The 20,748-nt window shown below is 58.0% G+C and overlaps 2 protein-coding genes and 1 non-coding gene across 3 annotated transcripts; all 3 read right to left on the bottom strand.

The window, feature by feature from the left end:
• Positions 1–3,612: 3,612 nt before the first annotated feature.
• On the bottom strand, positions 3,613–10,012 carry DAPK3 (death associated protein kinase 3). Its single transcript, XM_071728109.1, has 9 exons — positions 9,904–10,012; positions 8,699–8,803; positions 6,769–7,129; positions 6,464–6,593; positions 6,229–6,277; positions 6,057–6,083; positions 5,804–5,956; positions 4,987–5,032; positions 3,613–4,792 (listed from the first exon to the last, which is right to left on the bottom strand). The coding sequence occupies exons 2-9, from the start codon at positions 8,758–8,760 to the stop codon at positions 4,250–4,252; spliced, it is 1,371 nt and encodes a 456-aa protein (XP_071584210.1). The 5' UTR covers positions 8,761–8,803; positions 9,904–10,012; the 3' UTR covers positions 3,613–4,249.
• A 161-nt stretch (positions 10,013–10,173) lies between these two features.
• Positions 10,174–19,247, bottom strand: EEF2 (eukaryotic translation elongation factor 2). The gene is made up of 15 exons (XM_071728108.1): positions 18,650–19,247; positions 17,696–17,910; positions 16,808–16,989; positions 16,510–16,721; positions 15,669–15,847; positions 15,220–15,325; positions 14,810–14,923; positions 14,513–14,651; positions 14,063–14,258; positions 13,632–13,890; positions 13,228–13,335; positions 12,794–13,147; positions 11,841–12,023; positions 11,624–11,756; positions 10,174–10,801 (listed from the first exon to the last, which is right to left on the bottom strand). Exons 1-15 carry the CDS (start codon positions 18,650–18,652, stop codon positions 10,608–10,610), a joined length of 2,577 nt encoding a protein of 858 aa, XP_071584209.1. The 5' UTR covers positions 18,653–19,247; the 3' UTR covers positions 10,174–10,607.
• Positions 15,099–15,165, bottom strand: LOC139788322 (small nucleolar RNA SNORD37). The gene has a single exon (XR_011722842.1). It is a non-coding gene; the product is annotated as a small nucleolar RNA SNORD37 (small nucleolar RNA).
• Positions 19,248–20,748: the final 1,501 nt, after the last annotated feature.

Here is a 20,748-nt window from a genome sequence, read left to right as displayed (position 1 = left end):
CCTGCTGCTGCTGCTCAGCACCAGCACTGAGCACACCGGGGAGCAGGATGAAGAGGTCACCTCCTCAGACACCTCCTGGGGACGCTGCCACCTCAGACACCACCTCCTCAGGGCCAAGCTCGGGCAGTGTCATCTTCCTGGGCAGAGATGTCCCCCCGACCACCGACCTCACCCGGGACAGCGATGAGGACCCCCCCAAGCAGCACCCTCCTCCCCAGCCCCTGAGGACCTGGCACTGCCCCTCGAAGACCCCCTCTGGGTCACTGAGTGCTCCCTGGTGGCAGTGGGGGGACACCACGAGGGGCCCAGCAGCAGCTACCCCACACTTCACCTTCACATCCCCAGTGTCCCATCCCGGGGGCACAGGGCTCACTCACTGCAAGGCCCTCCAAAGCCTCCAGGCAATCCTCGGGTGCTTGAACACCCTCTCGGTAAAGAAATGTTCACCAGCCAGGCTGAACCTCCTCCATTGCACTCCTGAACCACTCCCAGACAAGGGGTGATAGATTTAAACTGAACAGAGGGAGATTTCTGTTGAATTTTAGGAGAAATTCCTTGCTGTGAAGGCGGTGAGACCCTGGCCCAGGTTGCCCAGAGAAGCTGTGGTTTCCCCGTCCCTGGAACTATTCAAAGCCAAGGTTGGACGGGGCTTGGAGCAACCTGGTCTGGTAAGAGGTTTCACTGCCAGTTCAAGGAGGCTGGGACTGGATGTTAAAGTCCCTTTCAGTCCAAACCAGTCTGGGATTCCATGAACACATCCCTGGATCCCAGGAGACAAGCTCAGCACCTCCCTCTCCACATCCTCAGGAAGCTGCAGAGCCACGAGCCCACCCCTCTTTCTCTTTCTCTCCAACTCAGACCAACCCAGGGTGAAGACCTGGTTGCAGCACTGCCCTTGGTTAGTGGTTAGCTCCAAGCTATTAATACCCTCTCCACACCACTCCAGGCCTGGTAATTAATTGAATTAATTAACTGAATTAATGTAAATGCTGTGGTGGGATAGGTGAGCACACCGAGCCCTATCACCCCCTGATAGAAACACAGCAGCTAAAGATAGGCAGTGCCACTGACCTGATGTCCCACAGCACATGGGGCACACCATGCACCAAGGGTTCACCATGTGAGCCTCACACAAAACCTCTCACGTGGGGTGAGTGTGGTGATCTTTTGGGGCATGAAAATATCTCGGCGGTGGGGTCAGCACCGCTCACTTCAGAAGGTTTTTGGCCTTGCCTGAATTAGAAACAGGGCTCTGGAAAAGCAGCTGCCTCAGATTAAAGAAGATGTCACCCAAAAACCCACCAAGCCTGTTCCAGAGGGGTTTTTAAGGAGCGTGGTGAAGCAGCCAGAACTGAGATGAGCAGCAGGTCAGATCCACTCCCTTGTCCTCATGTTCCAATGATATTTTCTGGTTGTCCGTCCGGAACAGGGACACCTCAGCAGGAAGGAGACAGGAATTCTGATGACATCACCCCCACTTCCACAAGCTATAAAAAGGAACAATTCCTTCTGGGCACCCCCATGTGTGCCTGGGGAGACCCACAAAACTATAATTACACTGCTCCATGGCTGGGTGCTCATCGACAGCAAAGCTGAGGAACATCCTGGCCAGGGACAGTGAGAGTGCTGCCACTTGTCACCAATACCTTTTAAGTCCATTTGAGTTGAAGCTCTGCTCCCTGGCTGAGAAAAAAAAACCCAGCCCCAGCTCCCCAGAGGGTTCTGGCATCTAATTCCCAGCAGGGTTTTCCTTGTTTTAACAGAGGTTTAACCCTCACCTGATCAGCTGTGCAAAATCATTCTGCTTTCCTGAGGACATGCAGGGGAAAAGCCATCCCACTTGCTTCAAGCCAGCCTCTGGGGAGCAAAAATGAAAGCCTAAAAAAGGCACCTGGATATTCACTGCCCACAGAGAATATAAAATACCCCAGGGTGGCATTAGCTCTGGTTGCAAAGAGGACAACAGAGGCAGAACATCCTCAAACATCACATCATTGACATCTGGGGACCAGCACACCCTGAGCACCACCCTGGTGTTCAGCATTAGCTGAGTTCCTGCAGTATTTGTCTCCTGGACCCTTTTTGCCCAGTAAATCCCTCACCAGGGTGTGCAGTGGGTATTTCTCCCCTCCTCTGAAGCTGTACATGGTGCAACGTGCAGCCAGCTGAGGGCTACAATTTAAACCCCTTGAAAGCAGCAACAAAACCCACCCCAAATTCTGCTTCTACACAAACATTTCCACCCTGTCTTATGCATCCATCGGGATGAGGAGCTCTCCTGCTACCAACTCCTTCAGAACAGTGGACCTGGTGAGCAGATGGCCACCCAGGCCAGGGTGAATGGCCAGCAACTTCACAGAGCCTTGAAACACAAACCAGTGGCACGCTGAGCATCCGGGGAGCCTCAGCACTATGCGACCTTTGCACAGCCTGGAACAACTGCTGCTATAGGATTTCCATACATCCTTCCACACGTGGGGGCTGGTGATGAACGGGTCCTGCAGGAGCAGATCAAATGCCCTGGATCCCAGCTGAGTCTGCACCTCAAATCCCAGCCTCCAGGACTCAGCACCCAGGGGGAGGATGACGGCCCTGAGCCCTCCAGCCAGGCTCCAGTGTCCCCCACCATGGCCACGGCACAGCCCCAGGACACTGCCACCAGCCGGGCAGTCACGTCCTCACCCCTGGATGCCAAGTGCCTTGGAAAAGCAAAGCAAACTAAAATTATCCCAGGGCCTGCGTGCCCAGCAGGTTGGGATGAACCCGACACCCAGGGGGACGTCAGCGAGCGGCACTGGGGGACACATCCCCTCCACCGGGCTGTGCCAGTCTTGCCACCACCCCAGACCCCTGGGGAGCTGGGTAAGCCCTGCAGTGACAAATGAACCCTGAGCTGAGCAAATCCTCTCAGCTGGGAGCTCGGCTGGAGGGAAACTCACCACTGCCCCCCGCCGAGGGGGTTGGCTGATTTGGTGATTCCCCTGATCACATCTTGGCTCCACTGGGACCATGGGCAGACGAAATCCCCCCAGTGCAAACCCAGCCCTGTGCTGGGCCCCCAGCCCCAGCTTCTCTCACTGGAGCATCTCCTGGTGATGCCAGAGCTCAGCAGCCCTTCCTAATATTGAGACTAATTCCTTATGCACTCTGTTCCCGTGGAAAACTCTATCTGGCTGGTCCCCTGCAAAAGGAAGATCCCTGAGGATCCCTACAGAAACCCTGGGAGCCTCCCCACACCCAAGGGCTTTTCCTGAGCCTCAAAGACTGCCCCAAACCTCACAGACCTTCTCCAGTTCCCTGAAACAGCTTCCAGTCTACCCCAAACATCCCAGATCTCCTCTGGAGTCTGAGGCAAGAGGTGCTGGGGGCTGCCCCAGCCCAGGAGCATCCTGCAACCCAACCCTCCAGAGCCCCCTTCCCAGCCTGCCAGCACTGGGGCTGACAAGGCAAAAAAAAAAAAAAAATTAAAATTGCTTCCCAAATTAAGGAAATCCCTCTGGGACAGGAGCTCAGACACCATTTGGGGGCACAGCAGAGGAGCTGTCACCACATGGGACATACTTGTCCCCTTCCCACCACCCCTCCCTCCATGGCAGGAGCCAAGGCAGCCACCCCGGTGCACAAAAACCTTTATTTTGTTAAAGGGGGGAGAGAGCTGAGGGGGGAAAAGCAAGAGCTGGGGAGGGTGCAGGGGGGTGAGATGCTCCAGGGGGGAGCAGGGGACAGCCAGGGTCACCCACGGGGCTGTAGTGTCACGCAGGAATTGGTCCTCATGGATGCTGAGCTGCTGCCAGGGTTTAGAGGAGGGGTCTCCCCACCAGGACCCCCCTGGGCAGGGCACTGGTGAGGCCCAGGCCCCAGTGGGATGGGGAGAACTGGTCCCTGAGCACTGGGGCAGCGAGTAGGGGGGAGCAGCCAGGGCAGCACAGGGAGCAGGGGGATGGCAAGCCAAGCAAGAGCTGCAGGCAGGAAGCCAAACCCCAGGCGAGCACAACTCAAGCCCCCCGAGGTGGGGGTCTCCAGGGAGGCAGAAGCCCCCAGCACCCCACAGCGAGCCCAGCAGAGCTTGGGGACATTTACAGAAGGCTGTCGGGTGAGTGGCTCCTCAGGAGAGCGAGGGGCAGAGCCACCAAGGTCCCTTGGGCACTGGTCCCACCAAGGGCACAGAGCCACCAAGGTCCCTTGCCTGTTGCTGTGGGGGGATCCGGGAAGGATGGAGCCCGGCCCAGCCCAGCCCGGCCCGGCCCCGTTAGCGGATGCTGCCGTCCCCCTCCCCGCTCTGCAGCTTCTCCCGCTCGATGGACCACACCAGCTCCTGGACAAACTTCATCTCAGAAGCCACCTGCTTGGCCAAGGCCTCGTAGTGGTTCTCCAGCTTTCGGTAACGCCTCTTGAGCCCGTTGGCCACCTGCACCACGGTCTTGGTCTCCTCCTGCGCCTGCTTCTTCAGGGCCTCCGTTTTCTGCAGCTCCTGTCGGATCTGCCGGAGGTCCTGGCTGATGCTCTCGTTCTCCTCCTTGTACCACGACTCCTTCTCCTCATAGATGGACAGCAGGGCCTCGATGTCTTCCTGGAAGGACTTCTTGTTCCTCTCCAGCTCCCGGAGGCTCTCCTCAGCAGCAGCCACCTCCTCCATGACCTTGGAGAAGCGCTCGAAGTTGATGTAGGTGTTGTTGGGTGGCATGCTGGAGTGGGATTTGATGGTGTACTCCTTCAGCCGCGTGGTCTTCAGCCGGCGCCGCTCGGGCTTCTTGCAGCTCTCCTCATTGCGGACGTTCCTCCTCTTGATCACCTGGGGAAAGGGACAGCCACAGGCTGGGACACAGCCACGACAGCAGGAACCGGGTGGCTTCGGCACCCACCTGAGGTCCTGTGGCAGCACAGCCACGGGTGGCTCCAAAGCAGCAACCCGGGTGAGGGCTGGAAGAGCAGTGGAAAGCTGGCAGTGAAGCCAAAAAATGCCTTAAAAGTTCTTTAACTTCTCACCTTAATCCAAGGGTGTTCCAGGCTTTGAGCGATGGTCATCCTCTTCCTGCGAGGACAGAAAGGCTGCAGCCAAGGGGCAGAGGCTTTTCTGCCTCTTTCCCTGTTAAGCTCCTGGACCCTGCCATCTTTGGGGAATGGGTGAGCCCAGACAAACTGGCTGTACTCAGGGGACACCACAGACAGGGGTCACAACCAGCTCCGTGCCCTCAGCCAGCCTCCCATCAGGAAACAGACTCAGAGGAGCACAGAGGGACCTCCTGACTGAGGCACAGCCCAGGGGTCTGGGTGCTCAGCTCAGCCCTGGATCCCTTCCAAACCCTGCTCCCTCCTTTTCAGCTGAGCTGCTGCACCCTCAGGGTGATCCCACAATTCACCCCACACCTAACACAAGGAGAGAGACTTTGGTTTCCAGATGCTCTGCAACACCAAGTCCTATACTACAGAAATCTGACCCTGGCCCAGGTTGCCCAGAGAAGCTGTGGCTGCCCCATCCCTGGAAAGGTTGAAGGCCCCAGGCTGGATGGGGCTCGGAGCACCCTGGGCTGTGGGAGGTGTCCCTGAACATGGCAGGGGTTGGGACTAGATGAGCTTTAAGGTCCCTTCCAACCCAAAGCAGTTTGGGATTCTGTGATTCTACATGCAGCAGGAGGGAAGGGGGAGGATAAATGGGATTTATAAAGAAGCAGCACAAGAAGGATGAGCAATACTGGGTGGGCAGCATAGGCAGGAGACGTGGGAGCTGCCTGTACATGGAGATGGGGCAGGGAGGACTGTCCCCTCTCCCAGGGAAATCCCCAGCTCTGCTCCCATCTCTTACTTGGGGTCCTTGACGAGCAGGCGGCGAATGAAGTCCTTGGCCAGCTCACTGGTGTTGCTGAAATACTCCTCATCAAAGTCATAGTTGACAGCAGATATGTTGGTCAGGGTCTCTTGCTTTGATTCCCCCAAGAAAGGGGAAGCTCCACTCAGCCTGCAGTGAGAGCAGGTTGTGACACCCCAAAAAAGCAACAGCCCGAGGTGGGGGACTGGCCCTGCAGTGCCCACCTCTCCCAGACTCCCCTGATACTCACAGGATGTAAGTGATGACCCCAATGCTCCTGGAAGAGAGAGGAAGAGGAGGCTGAAGCCCCACAGAGCTGTCAGACCCCTCTGCCTGCACCTGCAGCAAGAGGGGAGACACCAGCACAGTCCTGGCACCACCAGGGCTGGTGTTGGGAAGTGCTTGGGAGGGGACTCACTCACCACATGTCAGCCTCCAGCCCCAGGGGTTCGTAGTTCACAATTTCTGGAGCTTTAGAAAGAAAGAGGGGAGAAAACAGGATGATTTGGTGGGGAAAGAAACCTGCCCTCGTGGACACATCCCAGCTGCTGCCCCACCTGCTGCAACAGGGCTTTGGGCATCTCTCTGGGATGAAGCCAAAGCCTTCAGAGCCCCAAGAAGCTCCCAGGGAACGCTGCCAGCCCTGGCAAACCTCACCTACAAACTCCGGGGTCCCAAATATATTCTTGAATTCATTCCCAGCTTCAATCTTGTGGGCAATCCCAAAGTCGATGAGTTTGATGCGAGGGTTTGGCACGTTCTTGTCCAGCAGCATGATGTTCTCTGGCTGTGGGGGAAGAGGAGCTGGTGTTGATCACCTGTGGGAGCCTCCTGCTGTCCTGGGCTCTGCTCCCCACAGGAAAGCATACCCACCCCAAGCAGGGAGAGACCCCAGAGCCAGCCCCACTGATCTGCAGGAGCCTGGACGCTCTTCCCCAGCTGCTCAACCTCCCAGACCTCACCTTCAGGTCGAAGTGGGCGATGTGCTTGGAGTGCAGGTAGTGCACCCCATCCAGGATCTGCTTGAGGAACTGGGTGGCCTCCTCCTCTGTCAGGGACTCCTTCTCAGCCAGGAAATCGAAGAGCTCACCGCCCGAGACCAGCTCCAGGATCAACACCACATCCGTCTTGTTCTCGAAGATGTCGTGCAGCGTGATGATGTTGGGGTGCTGGATCTCCCTCAGGATGTCCACCTCCCTCTCGATCTCCTCCCTGCTCACCCCCCGGCGGCTGGACGACAGCCGGCGCTTCTTGATGAATTTGGCCGCGTACTCCAGACCCGTTTTCCTCTCCCGGCATTTCCGTACGATGGCAAACTGCCCGCTGGGGGAGGAGGCAGGGAGCAGGTGAGCAGAGGGGCTCCAGCACTGCACGTGCCAGCATGTGCTTGGCAGCAGCAGCAGGGGCAGCAGCAGCAGCAGCGGGATGGGGACACGAGGTTTCCCCAAGGGGCCCGTTGGGAATTGGGGTTCGATGGTGCTCAGCACGCTCCTGGGTCTGACACACCCTGGCACTGCTGGAGCAGGCAGGAAACCCCAGTGCTGCCTGGAAGGAGGAGGAAGGAAATTCCTCCCTGCGATGCAGCAGCTGCTGACCCTCTCTGAGGTGTTTGGGTGCTGCTGTGACCACCTGGAGAGCTGAGCCCACCAGCCCTGCTTCCAAACAGGAGCCCCCAGGCCGCTCCTAGGAGCCGACCTCAGAGCCCGTTCCAAAAGACCATAAAGCTCGGATGGGGAAGGTGAGTGGGGAGGAGAAACTCCAGAAGTGCGTACCTGACAGCTCCTATCACGTTTGGGTCAGGGGCTGGGGGAGGCAGAGCTCTGGGCATCAACGGGCACCCAAGGAGCCGGGTCCTGTTGACACTGGCACCACTGGTACAGCAGGATCCTGACCCTTGTGCCTCCCTGCCCCGGCCGAGCCCCCCGCAGCCCCTTTGCCGGGATGCACCAGGGTCCCTCCACACCTTCCTCCCGAGGCCAGGATCCTTCCCTGCTCCTTCCCCTCCCCGCTGCCCCGGCCATTGGCCATCCCCGCCTGCCCGCGCTGACGTGCGGTCCCCGTCACATCACCGGCCCCACGCACACACACCCGGGGCCCGGGACTTTAGAGACACCTCTGGATCGCGGCCAGGGTCACCCACAGCCCCCCCGGGCCACGGATCGGCTTTGTCCAGCTGGGACCGAGCCCCCGGGCACCGCATCCTTCCCCACAGCTCACGCCAAGCAGCGCAGCGCCACAGGGACGCAGAGGAAGCCCCTGGAAGCTCCTCCTCTTAAAAAAAAAAAAAGAAAAAAAAAAAAGCTAAACACACCCAAAATGTTTCCGCTGCACTATTAGTTCCCAGGGCCCCAGAAGGAGCAGCCCCCAGGGAGCCCCAGGCCCATCGTTGCTGCAAACCCTGAATCCTGTTGGTGCCAGCACGGGGCTGATGTGGCCAAGACAGCGCTGGAGGATCCAAACCCACCCCTTCCCCCCCTCCCCTAAACCACAGCTCCCTCTGCATCCCGGGTGGATGAATCCCATCTGCACCCAGTGGTTCAGCCTCAGATCTGTTCCACAGCACAGAGCTGCGTGGCAGCCACCAAAGGGGTCAGAAGCCACCAGCACTGGCCTGGTAGCCCTGACAAAACCTGGCCAGGACAGGAGCCCTGCAGGGAGCTGCCCAGACACAGAAGCCAGTTTAATATTAATTAATGCCTTTTTTTTTCTTTGCTTTTAGCAAACAGCTGTTAGAGAGGCCCCAGCCTCACCCCCTGCAGGCAGCCACAGAGGTGACACAGGGGATGTCACCAACATGGGACACCATGAGGGCTGGGGCAGCTCTCCAGTGGGTGCTCGGGCAGGGGGTGCAGCCACAGAAACCCCCCCAGAGCACAAGGGGCTGTCACTCACCTGCCCAGCTCCTCTCCCATCTCATAGAAATCCTCCACACTCTCCTGCCGGAAGGTGGACATGGCTGCCAGCAGAAGATGCTGGGGAGCAGCTGGGGATCAGCACCTGTGGCACCAGAAAAAAGGAGTTTATGCCCTGGGAGTTGTACACTGACAGCCCCCAGGACCTGGCACTGGGACCCCCCCCTTGTGAGGGGACAGGGAGCCCAAAAGGAGCAGGGCTATGGGGCTGTGCTGGAAGCCCCCATCTCATCACACCCCAAGGGCTGTGGGAAGCCCCAGCCTGTCCTGGCCCCAGAGGGATGCCCTGGGGAGAAAGAAGAGGGAAAAGGGGTGGTGACACCCTGGGACCCATGGACGTGGGCATTGCTCAGTCCCAACCTCCTTGTCACCACTGCTGTGGTGGAGGGACCCCCCTGCCTGGCCAGCAACACCCCACTGCCCCCCCTGCCCACAGCCAGCACCAACACAGCCCCTACAGCCCCTTCCTGACCTAGAGCCCCCCCATTCTGATCCCCCAAAGCCCTTTCTGGTCCCACAGCTCCATTCCAATCCCTTATAGACTCTCCCTGCCCCATAGGCCCCAAAACCAGAGGCCCCCACCCCAACGCCCCTCTCACCTTCTCTGACCACATCACCAGAGCCCCCCATCCCGACCCCCCACACCCCCAGCCCCTCTCTACCCCACAGGCCACAAATGTACAGCCCCCCAGTCCCTGTCCCCACGCCTCCAGCCCCCCCTTTCCTCACAGCCCCTCCCTGCCCCACAGCCCCCTCACCCGCAGCTCCCATATCATTCACAGCCACCCCTTGCCCCACATTCCTCAAACCCACAGCCCCCCCATCCCTCAGAGCCCCTCCCTACACCAGACCCCAAAACCATAGCCCCCCACCCCCATCCCTCACAACCCCTCCCTGCCCCCTCAGCCTCAAACCCATCAGCCCCCCATCCCTCCCAGCCACTCCCAACATCACAGACCCCCAAACCCCAGCCCCAATCCCCCGATTCCCCAACCCCCCCATCCCCTCAAGCCGCAAACCCACAGCCCCCCCACACCCCTCAACCCTCGCACCCCCCCCCCAAAACCTCAACCCCACAACTCCGCCCACCTCCCCCCTCCCTCAACCCAAGCCCTCGCCTCTCTCCCACCTTCACAACCCCCAAAAAAAACCCTAAACCCCACACCCCCCCCTCCGGGGCCCCACCTGGGTCGCCACCGCCCGCGTCGCCGCATTCCACCACTGCTACCGCCTCCGCCCCCTCTTGGCTCCGCCCCCAAGCGCTAAACCACGCCCCTGGCTCCGCCCCCTTCCGCGGGATGCCCCGCCCCGCCGACTGGCGGGGCATCCCGCGGAAGGGGGCGGAGCCTAAGGGGTGTGGCGCGAAAGTTTCTCTCCCCTCCACACCCAAGGCGGAGGGGGGGGGGGTTTATTCCTGAGAGGAAATCTTCCAAAAAAAGTGTCTAAAGGCCCAAATCACCATTCTCCAATTTTTATTAATTCCAGTGGCACTAATACAGGCGGCGATGGGCACGAAGGACAGTCACACACCTCCCCTTTTCCCTCGTTTTGCATGGATTGAGCCCGTTGAGGGGGAGAACCGAAGGAGTAGGTCCCTCCCCGCCCCTCCCCCACCTTCCTTTGAGTCAAATAAATACAGAATTGGGCAAATCTAGTGGAAATGTTTTAGTTACAATGGCAAAGATGAGTCATGTGCAACACAGAAACCTATAAGGCTTTTGTTTTGATTTGTTTTTCCTCAATTATAAGTCTCAAATCGCTATGAAACCCATTAATTAATGATGGTTCACAGGCGTCCGGCCCCTCCACACGGGCGTTAACGCTACCTAATCGATTTTTCTCCCCTTTTCTTCCCCTCCCTTCCCCCCCCAGAGTCCAACGAGTTGAATTTAGAGTTTGTCGAGGAAGTTGTCGAGGGCAGGGATTCCTTCCTTCAGCCCCTTGCGTTTGCGGGTTTCAGCCACCACCTGGCAGGGTCGGCTGGAGCTCTCGAAGGGGTCCCCAGGCAGGATCTGCCAGTGGTCGAAGACACACTGAGGGAAGGCCTGGCCCCCCGTGTTGGACCTCAGATCTGCTGTGAAACCTGTGAGGAAAAAGTGAGGAGGTGAGGTGGAAGAACGGGTGTCATTTCGGTGGGCAGCTCCAGGAGAACTCATGGGATCACCCAGGAACCCAGAAGCCTACAGAGATGCCAACCACAGTGATGAGGAACTGCTAAAAAGAAGTTTAAAGAGCAACCCTTGAGCAACCTGAGCTAGGGGAAGCTCTAGATGAGCTGTAAAGGTCTCTTCCAACCCCAACCAAGTCTTTAAGAGACCTCACTGAGGCCTCTCAATATTTCACAGGTGCTTGTAAGATGGGGACAAACTTTTCAGCAGGGTCAGTAGCACCGGAATGAGGGACAACAGTTATGAATCTCCCTTTTTTAGCTTCAAAGATAGGATTTTTTTTTACCCTGAGAGTGGTGAGACACTGGCTCAGTTTGGCATGGGGTGGAAGATGCCACATCCATGCAGACATTTAAAGTCAGGTTGGACTGGGCTCTGAGCAATCTGACCCGGTTGAAGATGCCCCTGCTCACTGCAGGGGTCTGGACTAGGTTGGGTATGAGGAAAAACTTCTTAATGCAAAAGGCTTTCAGGCCCTGGCACAAGCTGCCCAGGACATTGGCTGAGTCACCATCCCTGGAGAGATTAAGACACAAAAACGTGGCACACAGACATAATTTAGCAGTAGACTTTGTACTGCAAGTACTGCACAGCAGTTGGACTTGATCTTTAAGGTCTTTTCCAACCTAAATGATCCTTCTGTAATTGCCATCAAGCTGGGACACAAAGGATCTCCTTCACAGGGCTGGTATCAAGCTCCCAGGAGCTGCCACACTCCCAAGGACCAGGACACTCACCAAAGGACTCGTTGACAGGCAGGTAGGCCTTGACCACAAACATGGGGGTCCCAGCCACCTGGGTCTCCTCAAACACGTGGCCACGCTTCCTGTTCAGCACACCGTAGATGCCACCAACCACCTGCTCTGGGCACTGCAAGAGAGAGAAGGTGTCAGGATCCCAAACTCACACATTTCCTTCACACAGGATCTCCTGGGCTGAGCAGAGGTTCCTCACCTGGATTTCCACAAGGTAGATGGGCTCCATGAGCCGGGGCTGAGCAGTGAGCACACAGGCATAGAGGCATCTCCTGGCAGTGGGAATGATCTGCCCACCTCCACGGTGGATGGCATCAGCATGCAGGGTGACATCGTGGACATCAAAACGCACAGCACGCATGTTCTCCTCACACAGCACCCCCTGAAAAAGCAGACAGTCAACCAACACAGTGTGGGGGAGAGGTGGTGCTCCCTGCCAGAAGGCTCCAGTCCTTTGCTTTATGGAGATTCCTTGGAAGCTGCTCCTAGAGCAGGAAGCACAAGAGCCCGTTGGGCACAGCCAGGAGCCACTCAGCAAGCCACCTTCCTTGCCATGACCCAAGAACCAGCTGCCTCTGCCTCAGTCCCCACTGCAAGGCTCGCAGAAGGCTTCAGGCACAGAACCCACTTAACACCAAGATCTTTGTGCACAGCTCCAAGGTGCACATCAGCAGAAATGCTGACACATTAGTGATGCTGCACTCCGAGGATTTAGCCAGGAAAAAGGAGTTTTTCCCCTTACTGGGACAGTAAATTATTTCCTTTTTTTTTAGCTAGTCTCAAGTCAGAAGATACTGCATGAACACAGAAGAAAACATCTCCTGGTGCTGGTCACAGTCTACCCATCAACTTATTTTGGGTATTTCTTGTGTAGTCATGAAAAAGTAACTGGTGAACAAGGCTGGAGTTTTGCCAAGGCTCAGAGACCTTCTGAGCATGGAGCCATTTTAACAGCTTCTGTCCCCGTTGTCACCATTTTGCACCCTAAAAGCTTTTTAAAATTTTAAGTACACACTGCCAGGACGAGTTCCTCTGTGGTACTGAGAGAAACCTTTATGTCTTGAGGTTGTGTTTGGTTCCAGCATCATCAGTCTGTCACCATTTTACCCACCACCTGCCCCAACACAACCCCAGCCCAGGCACTGCCCCTACCTCCTTTGTGGCCCACTGGAAGCCAGCCACCACGCTGTCCTTGATCTCGTTCAGGTACTGCACCCCCTTGGTGATGTCAGTCAGGATGTTGGGGCCAGTGCCATCAGGACCAAAGCACCAGATCTTCCTGGCTTCGGTGACATCCCACTCGTACTTCTCAGCCAGGTACCGCGCTCGCTGCTTCAGCTCCTGACGAGCCGAGACCTCCCCCTTGTCGATGTCTTCGGCCAAACCGTCTGGGAAGGGCCGGGCCTTCATGTAGAGCCTGTTGTGTTTGTTGGGGGACTTGGAAAGGCACATCACGTTGGACTCCTCACTGACTGTCTCCCGGTAGGACACAACAGGATCCGATTTCTGCAGCGACAAGGAGAGTGAGGCACCAACCGAAGCACAGCTCACCAGACACTCAGAGCTCACCACTGCAGCGCCTCTACCTTGATAGGGATGCAGGCGTGGTCCTCTTCCAGATCTTTCAGGCAGATCTCCAGATGGAGCTCTCCTGCCCCAGCAATGATGTGCTCCCCAGACTCCTCAATGATGCACTGAAAAGACCATTGACACGGCAGGTGAGGCTTCTGACAGCAACCTTGCACACAGAACACAAATGACCCTCCCTGATTTTGGTCTTTGACTCCTAGAGACACTTTCAGATGCTCCTTCCACCAACCTGGAGATGGCAGCACCAACCTCGAGGTGAAAGAGCATCCTTTCCCACCCCAGTGGGACTGGGACCAATACTCAAGCCTTTTCTTACAGCACCCCCAGTACAATGGCTACCAAAGGCCCCTGTGAAGGAGGACCAGAACTTCTCCTGCCCCCCAGTGTTCTGGGCACTCACCTGCACCATGGGGTCAGACTTGGCCAGACGCTTCAGTCCCTCCACCAGCTTGGGCAGGTCAGCTGGGTTCTTGGCTTCCACAGCCACACGCACCACAGGGCTGACACTGAACTTCATGACTCTCATGTTGTGAGCGTGCTCAAAGGTGGTGATGGTTCCAGTCTTCACAAGGAACTGGTCAACACCAACAAGACCAACAATGTTTCCACAAGGCACGTCCTCAATGGGTTCAACGTAGCGGCCCATCATGAGAATGGTCCTGGAGAAAAAGTTGTTCTAATGATGTCTGAAAGAGGAGGTCCCACCAGGCAGTGTCCTGGAGCTGCAGCAGCAGACCCAAATTCCACGGCCTGGTCTCAGAGAAAGGACCACCCAAGATGAGACCAGAACCACAAATCTGAACCACAGAACACACCCCAGCCAGGACTGACCTTTGAATTGGCTTCAGGTACAGATCCTCTTTCTTGCCAGGGGTGTAGTTTGGTCCCATGATTCTGACTTTCAAGCCAGTTGAGACAAGACCAGAGAAGACGCGTCCAAAAGCGTAGAAACGCCCCTTGTCAGAGGTTGGCACCATTTTAGAGATGTACATCATCAGGGGACCTTTGGGGTCACAGTTCTTAATACCTGGTAGGAAGGAGAAGCATCAACTTACTTCAGTTGCACTCGGTGTACACACCCTGTCCCCCCCAACCCACCCCCAGATCTCAGCACCCGGGGTTGTCCCAGTCCAGCAACTTTTTCACCCACACTGGAGAAGCTCCAGACTGAAGAATTACAGTGGTGGCCGAGCTGTGTGCTCAGAGAACAAGGTGGCTACAGGTATTTTGGAGCAGTGATGTGAAGAGCTGCCTGGCAGCAAAGCAAACGACTCATTGTACCGATGGCAGCCTCATCGTCGGGGGGTCCCTCGTAGAGCAGCTCGCAGCGATACTTCTGGGCTGTGACAGGGGAGGGCAGGTGAATGGTGATCATCTGCAGGAGGGCATCTCCAGCTGGCAGCCACCGCCTCATCACAGCCTAAAGCAGAGGGCAGAGGACACTCTTCACCTTCCCTCACGTCCACAACCTCCGACAGCACCTCCACACCCCACCCGCCCACCACCCAAGCGGGGCTTAGAGCTGCTCTGTAATTTTACAGTTGGAGCAGCTCAGCCAGACACTTGAGTCCATCTCACCTTCAGCAGGGGTTTGCCCTCCTTGTCCTTATCTTCACTGTCAAGCTTGATGTCCAGTTTGTCAATCAGTTTTGCTGCCTCCTCTTTCTTGAAGTTCATGATTGCATCAAACACCTGGAACAACAGCAGCCCTTAGGAACCTCACCATGACCCAGCTGGAAGCAGCAGCCCAAAGGACTGTGAAGAGAATCTCTGCTCTTGCTCATCCCCAGATGAATCCACGTGGAGGCTCAGGCACCTTGCCTGCACACCTACTCCCAGCTCCCCTTCTGCACCACGTAACAGGATGTGTCAGATATGTGCATTTCTTCAAGCAGACAAGTCAGGTCAAAGTGAAGAAATTTTCCATCATCACACACAGCAACTGGACCAGGGAGCAGAAGGCACCAACAAGACTCTGTGGAACTCACCTTGAAGATGGGGTCAAGGATGAGCTGGCAGAAGGTCCTGGGCAGTTTCTTTCCATCAGGGCTGGTAGCAGACTTGCTGAACTTGCCAGTAGCAGGATCAAAATATCTGAAGAACAAAGTCAGATAAGTATTGATGCTCAGTTCAGCTGCAGAAGTTTAGTTTGTTCCACTTGCTCAGGCCAAAGGAAAGAACTGCTGGTCAGAACCATCTTCCTACCTTCCCTACCACTCCCAGGCTGTCAGAGCTCACCAAAACACATTGAACTCATGATGCCAACTTCCTGTCCCCTCCCTACTTCCCTGTGCTTCCTACTCTGCAAAGATTTCAGTTCTGCTGAGACACTGAGACAGGACCACGTCCTCCCCCCCAAGACATCTTCCACAGTGCCAGGCCACAGCCCCACTGAGCTGATCCGGAATGAAATCCAACCACCAGGACTCCTCCTCACCTGTCTCCCCACAGCTTCTTCATCATGTCTTCTACTTTCTTGGCACGCTCAGCAGGGCTCAGCTGGGCATCCCCCTTGGCAGCAAACTTTGCAACGTACATTTCAGCAAACTGTTTCAGTGTGAAAGCCCAACCGTGCAGACCAGAACCAAAGCCGACGGTACCGAGCACCGGATCGATCTGGAAGGGGAGAGCTGGTTCAGGGAGGAGCAGCCACAGCTCTGGAGACCACAGAGCAGTCAGGGCCCTCAGTCACCCCCCTTCATTGTGAAGATGAAGCTTCAGAACTGAGGCAGTTCTGTCACAGAAGCCATCCCTGGGGTCTGGGGACAGCCTGGCCACACAGCCACCACTTTGTCCTGCACTGCAGCATTGATTCTGCATCACCTGGACCAAGCAACAGAGCTGAGCAGCTGTGCAGAGCTGTGTGCAGGTAAGACCCATCCTTCCTGGGGAGGGTCCTGCAGCATGCAGGAGAGCACTCAAAGCTTCTCCTCAGAGCTGACAACCCTGAAGGCTCCCCAGGACCCCAGGGACTGGCCAACAACCCCTGCCCTGTCTGACAGCTGGAGAGGAGCCCGGGATCCCCAAGCATCACCAGTGTGATGTGGGCAAGAAGGGGTCCTACAAGCCATGGGCTGCCTTGGGAAAGAGAGAAAACTACTTATGGGCTTTATTTGCTCAAGCCTCGGGCTAACAGATGATGGAGGAAAGCTCAGGAGAGCTCCACACCAGCACAAGGTGGGCAGTATGGGTCTCTCCACTGCTCCACTTGAGGGAGGAACCAGCAAGGAGCCAGAACCCCTCCCTCACCCTCCTCTCCAGCACAGCCTCCCCCTTACCATGATATTTCCCATGGGGCCACTTTCTCCTTCTCCATAGGTGGAGATGATGACATTCACATTCTCCACGATGCGCTGGAAGGTCTGGTACAGCTCTTCTGGCTCCAGCTGCAGCTCCAGGAGCGCTCGGTCCATTTTGTTCATCATCAGGACAGGTTTGATCCTCTCAGCAATGGCCTGACGCAGCACGGTCTCTGTCTGCACACAGACACCTGCCAGACACAGGGGAACTGGTTATCCTCAGCTTCTAACTTGCCCAACACAAGCTCAGACTCCACAGGGCTGCAGAAAACCTTACCAGAGACACAGTCTACAACAACCAGGGCACCATCAGTGACACGAAGAGCAGCAGTGACCTCTGAGGAGAAGTCCACGTGCCCAGGGGAGTCAATCAGGTTGATCAAGAAACCAGAACCATCCTTGCTCTGCTTGATGAAAGCCAAATCGTTTTCAGACAGCTCATAAAACAGGGAAATAGCTCTGAAATGAATGAAAGCAAATCAAAATTATTATCTACATGTTACCTTTCCTCAGTGCTTAATTAGCAGCTTTTCATCGTGCAGACAACTGTCTCTGCCCTAATGATTTGCTGAAGAACATTCCTGGGAGGGCAGTGTGGGGGATAAGCAGGAGCACTGGCTAAAACCTGCTCTTCTTCTGCTCTGTTCTAACCAGAAGGCCTTCTGACTCCCTGTGTTTAAAGCACATAAAGAAGGTTCTGTATCTTCCAAAATCCAGGAGTTGGGCTTTTTCTATCAGGCCCAACCTCCTGTCGTTTGATCCCTTTTCACAGCCCTTCAGGTCCTCCAACCACACATGGTGACAGTCACCAGGCTCCTCACCCCTCTCCCCAAAGCCTCCACAGGGCATGGCTGGGATCCCAGGGGCCATCAGCCACATCCAACAGCCCCAGCACCAAAATGGGAGGCTGAAGCTCCTGCCACAGTGCTCTATGATTCATCACAAGTCATCAACACTTTCACCTAAGCAATCCTCACAAGCAAGAGATGAACTTCTCAACTAGACTAGAGCCAGTCTGACATCATCTTTTGTCTCACAACTGAACCAGTGGAGGACTCCAAGCCCTCTGAGCTCAGACCATACAGTGGGAACACTGAGGTCCTCCTGTTCTAGCAGGAGGGTTGGATTAGATGATTTCCTGAGGTCCCACAGGGAGGGAACTCACGTTGATTTGATGGTGATGCACCGTTCCTGCTCATCCTTCCTGGTGTCAGTGAACCGGGTCTCCCCCGCGCGGGCAGAGGCAATGATTCCAGCTTTGCACACCAGAGAATCAGTCAAGGTTGATTTGCCATGATCAACGTGGGCAATCACAGACATGTTTCTGATGTTGGCCTTTTTGTCCATAATGGCCCGTATCTGGTCTACTGTAAAGTTCACCTTGAAGAATGAGAGGGGGGGGAAAAAAACAAACGCAGGATGTATAGAGATGGCTTCGGGGATACTTAAGAGCCCGATCAGCACGACAAATTCCTGCCACAGCGACATCAGTTCTGCTGCTGCAGGCTGCGTTACATGACAACCCCCAGCAAGGACACCTGCCTTACAACCCGAGGGGGCCGGACCTGCACCCTCCCCGCCTCAGCGTCCTACAAACTGCGGCAACATCAAGGGGGTTCGTTGAGGCAAAGCCCCGCTGGAAGGGAGCCCCGCTGGGGGCGGGTGACAGCCCGGTGCGCCGGGAGGGTTGGCCCCCGCCCGGGCCGCAGCGTTACATAAGGCAGCCGCTTGCCACTGCAAAGGCCGTCCCCGGCGTCACCACCGCCCCGGTGCCACATCACCGCCGCCGCTCCCCCACCTCCCAGGGCAGGCGTAGCCTCACCGGGCCGGCAGCGCCGGCACCGGGAGAAGAGGGCCTTGCCGGGGTCGTAAGGACCCCCGGGAACGCCGACCCCTACCTGCCGGGTGAGGAGGCCAAGTGCCCCTGGGAACATTCCCCTCACACACCTCCCACCCCCAGCCCCACCCCTCTCCCCTCAGCAGCGGACCAGCCCGGCACGACAGGCCACTGTCGGCGGCGCAGGCCCGCGGGCCCCCTCGGGATGGCCATCCCCAGCGCCACGGCCAGCGCGATGCCCGCTCAGCCCCCCTGGGGCGGCGGAAGGACGTCGGGCCTCACCATGGTTGCGGATGGCGGCGGATTCTCCGGGGCGGGGGGGTCACAGCAATGGCGGCGGCAGCGGCCCTGTCTCGCTGGCGAGCGCAGAGCGGGCGGAAGAGAACGCTGACGTCAACCGCCCCCTTCTTATAGGACGGAGCCGGCCGGGGGGCGGGGCCAAAGCACCCGGCACACAATACGCATGCGTGGCTGTGCCTGTCTGGCCCACAAGCACCGGCTAACTCTATGGTTGGGAGGGCTTGTTCTGCCGGGGCGGAACCATGTGGCCGCGCTCCGGGGCTGCACCGGGGGCTGCGGGGGTCGGCACCGCCCGCCCCGCCCCGCCCTGCCCGGGCCGCAGGAGGTGGGAAAGTCCTTCCCATCCGGTGCGGGTAACTCGGGTGGGAACGGGCTCGGGGGATCGGAGCCGGCAGGAAGACCGCGGGCGGTGATCCCCGGAGCGGAGCTGTTGATTCGCCGCTGTCGGAACAGGGTCTCGGCTCCCAGGAAGAGGCAGTGTCAGCACGTGCATCGGGACCAGCCCCGGTCACCGCTGCAAAGAGCGGGCACTGCCCGGGAGCCGTCCCCAGCCCCGCTCCTCCCGGTGCCCCGCACCCGCCCCGCAGAGGCCGCGCACTGCGCATACCCCGGGTGGTGCTGGCGAGGTGTGCGCTGCAGCGCCCCCTGCCGGCGAGGAGGAGTGCGGCGCCCCCGGGCCGGGGCGAATCCCCGGGGCTGCCGCCCCCTCCCGCCCCCCGGGGCAGCACCGGAGCTCGGGCTCCAAGCGTCCCCGCCTGCCCTGGCCGGGTTCTTGTCACCCGGGCACCACGTCCGGCGGTCCCGGGGGGCGACAGGCTCTCTGCCGTGTCCCCCCCGCGGTGGTGAGCCGGGATGAGTTACCGGCTGTCAAGGTTTCCATAGCGATCGTTTGGATTTTTAGCTTTTGCCAGGCTGGAAGGGAACACTGAGCCGGCCACAAATACTGCCCTGCCAAAGAGAGTGGCTAATTGCCTTTTAGCTTAATGAGCTGCTGGGGTTGATGACGAGGAGGAGAAAATGCTGGAAAACCTCCCCCAGTGCAGCGTTTCACCCCCACCACTGGGGATGCCTCAGCCTGGAGCTGGGGAGGACGGGGCTGGGTGCTCGCTTTGAAAAGGAGCAACGAGACCTGGAGAACATCATTGGGCTGAGGGCACAGAATTCCTCCCCGTGTTTATTAGATGGGTTATCAGAAAGCTCATCCCGTGGAGGTCACAAACACCACCCAGTGCGGGCAGGCTCTGTGCCACCATCACCCTGGAGTGGGGTGGGTTTGGGCACGAGGTGCCATGGTGTCCCTCAGCAGGGAGCACCCGAGGGGACACGTGTGGAGGCTCCCAGAGCAGGCACACAGCAGTGAGCAGTGTCCCTGGCTGGGGGAGGAGGTCAGAAGGCCTGGCAGCTTCCACAGTCCGGGGTCCAGGAGGAGAATCGGAGATTTCAAGTCCACGTTCAAGCAGTGGCTGCCACGGGGTGGACGGTCGTGCCCGTGGCCTTGGTCTTGCTTTGATGAAGACACAGATCTGGGGCTGAGGGGTTCTCTCCAGTGTTTTCTTGAAGAGAAAAGCCCACAGCAGACACCTGGATACCTGCTCTTCAAAAACACCTCACGGGAAAAACAAGAGTGATCAGCCGGGCTCCTCACCGGTCTAAGGACATAAAACCATCCCCAGGCACCAGCGACAAAACCACCCTGCGCCAAAACGCCCCTTCCCCTCCCAGACCTGTGGCCTCCTCCGAGCTCCCCGGGGACTGCCCCTCGGTGGGGAGCACAAGGGAGCGGGGCCTGGGGACAGACCCAGAGGCGCTGCGGGGGGGCTCGGGCTCGGGCTCGGGCTCGGTCCCGGTCCCGGTCCCGGTCCCGGTCCCGGTCCCGGTCCCGGTCCCGGTCCCGGTCCCGGTCCCGGTCCCGGTCCCGGGCTCCACCCTCACACCCCGACCCCGTCCTTGGGTCGCTGCCCCTTTAAGTCCCGCGGGTGGGCGGGGCCGGGCGGGGCTGGGCGGGGCCACTGCGGCTGCGCAGCCGCGCGGCGGCCGGCGGGGAGCGGAGCGCGCGGGCGGATTGGGCGGCGCGCGCCCCT

The sequence above is a fragment of the Heliangelus exortis genome, chromosome 28 (assembly GCF_036169615.1).
Source record: "Heliangelus exortis chromosome 28, bHelExo1.hap1, whole genome shotgun sequence".
NCBI lineage: Eukaryota > Metazoa > Chordata > Aves > Apodiformes > Trochilidae > Heliangelus > Heliangelus exortis.
The sequence above is the reverse complement of the archived record's forward strand: the minus strand, read 5'-3'. Positions and strand labels throughout refer to the sequence as shown.

Coding starts and splice junctions, on each gene's coding strand:
- DAPK3 (XM_071728109.1), bottom strand. CDS start 8,760: ATGTCCACCTTCCGGCAGGAGAGTGTGGAGGATTTCTATGAGATGGGA. Junction 6,084..6,228: donor GGGCTGGAGGCTGACATGTG/GTGAGTGAGTCC, acceptor TCTCTCTTCCAG/GAGCATTGGGGTCATCACTT. Junction 5,033..5,803: donor CTGCTCGTCAAGGACCCCAA/GTAAGAGATGGG, acceptor CTGTCCTCGCAG/GAAGAGGATGACCATCGCTC.
- EEF2 (XM_071728108.1), bottom strand. Junction 16,722..16,807: donor TGTTGTAGACTGTGTCTCTG/GTAAGGTTTTCT, acceptor TGTGTCTGGCAG/GTGTCTGTGTGCAGACAGAG. Junction 11,757..11,840: donor TCTACCTTGTGGAAATCCAG/GTGAGGAACCTC, acceptor TCTCTCTTGCAG/TGCCCAGAGCAGGTGGTTGG.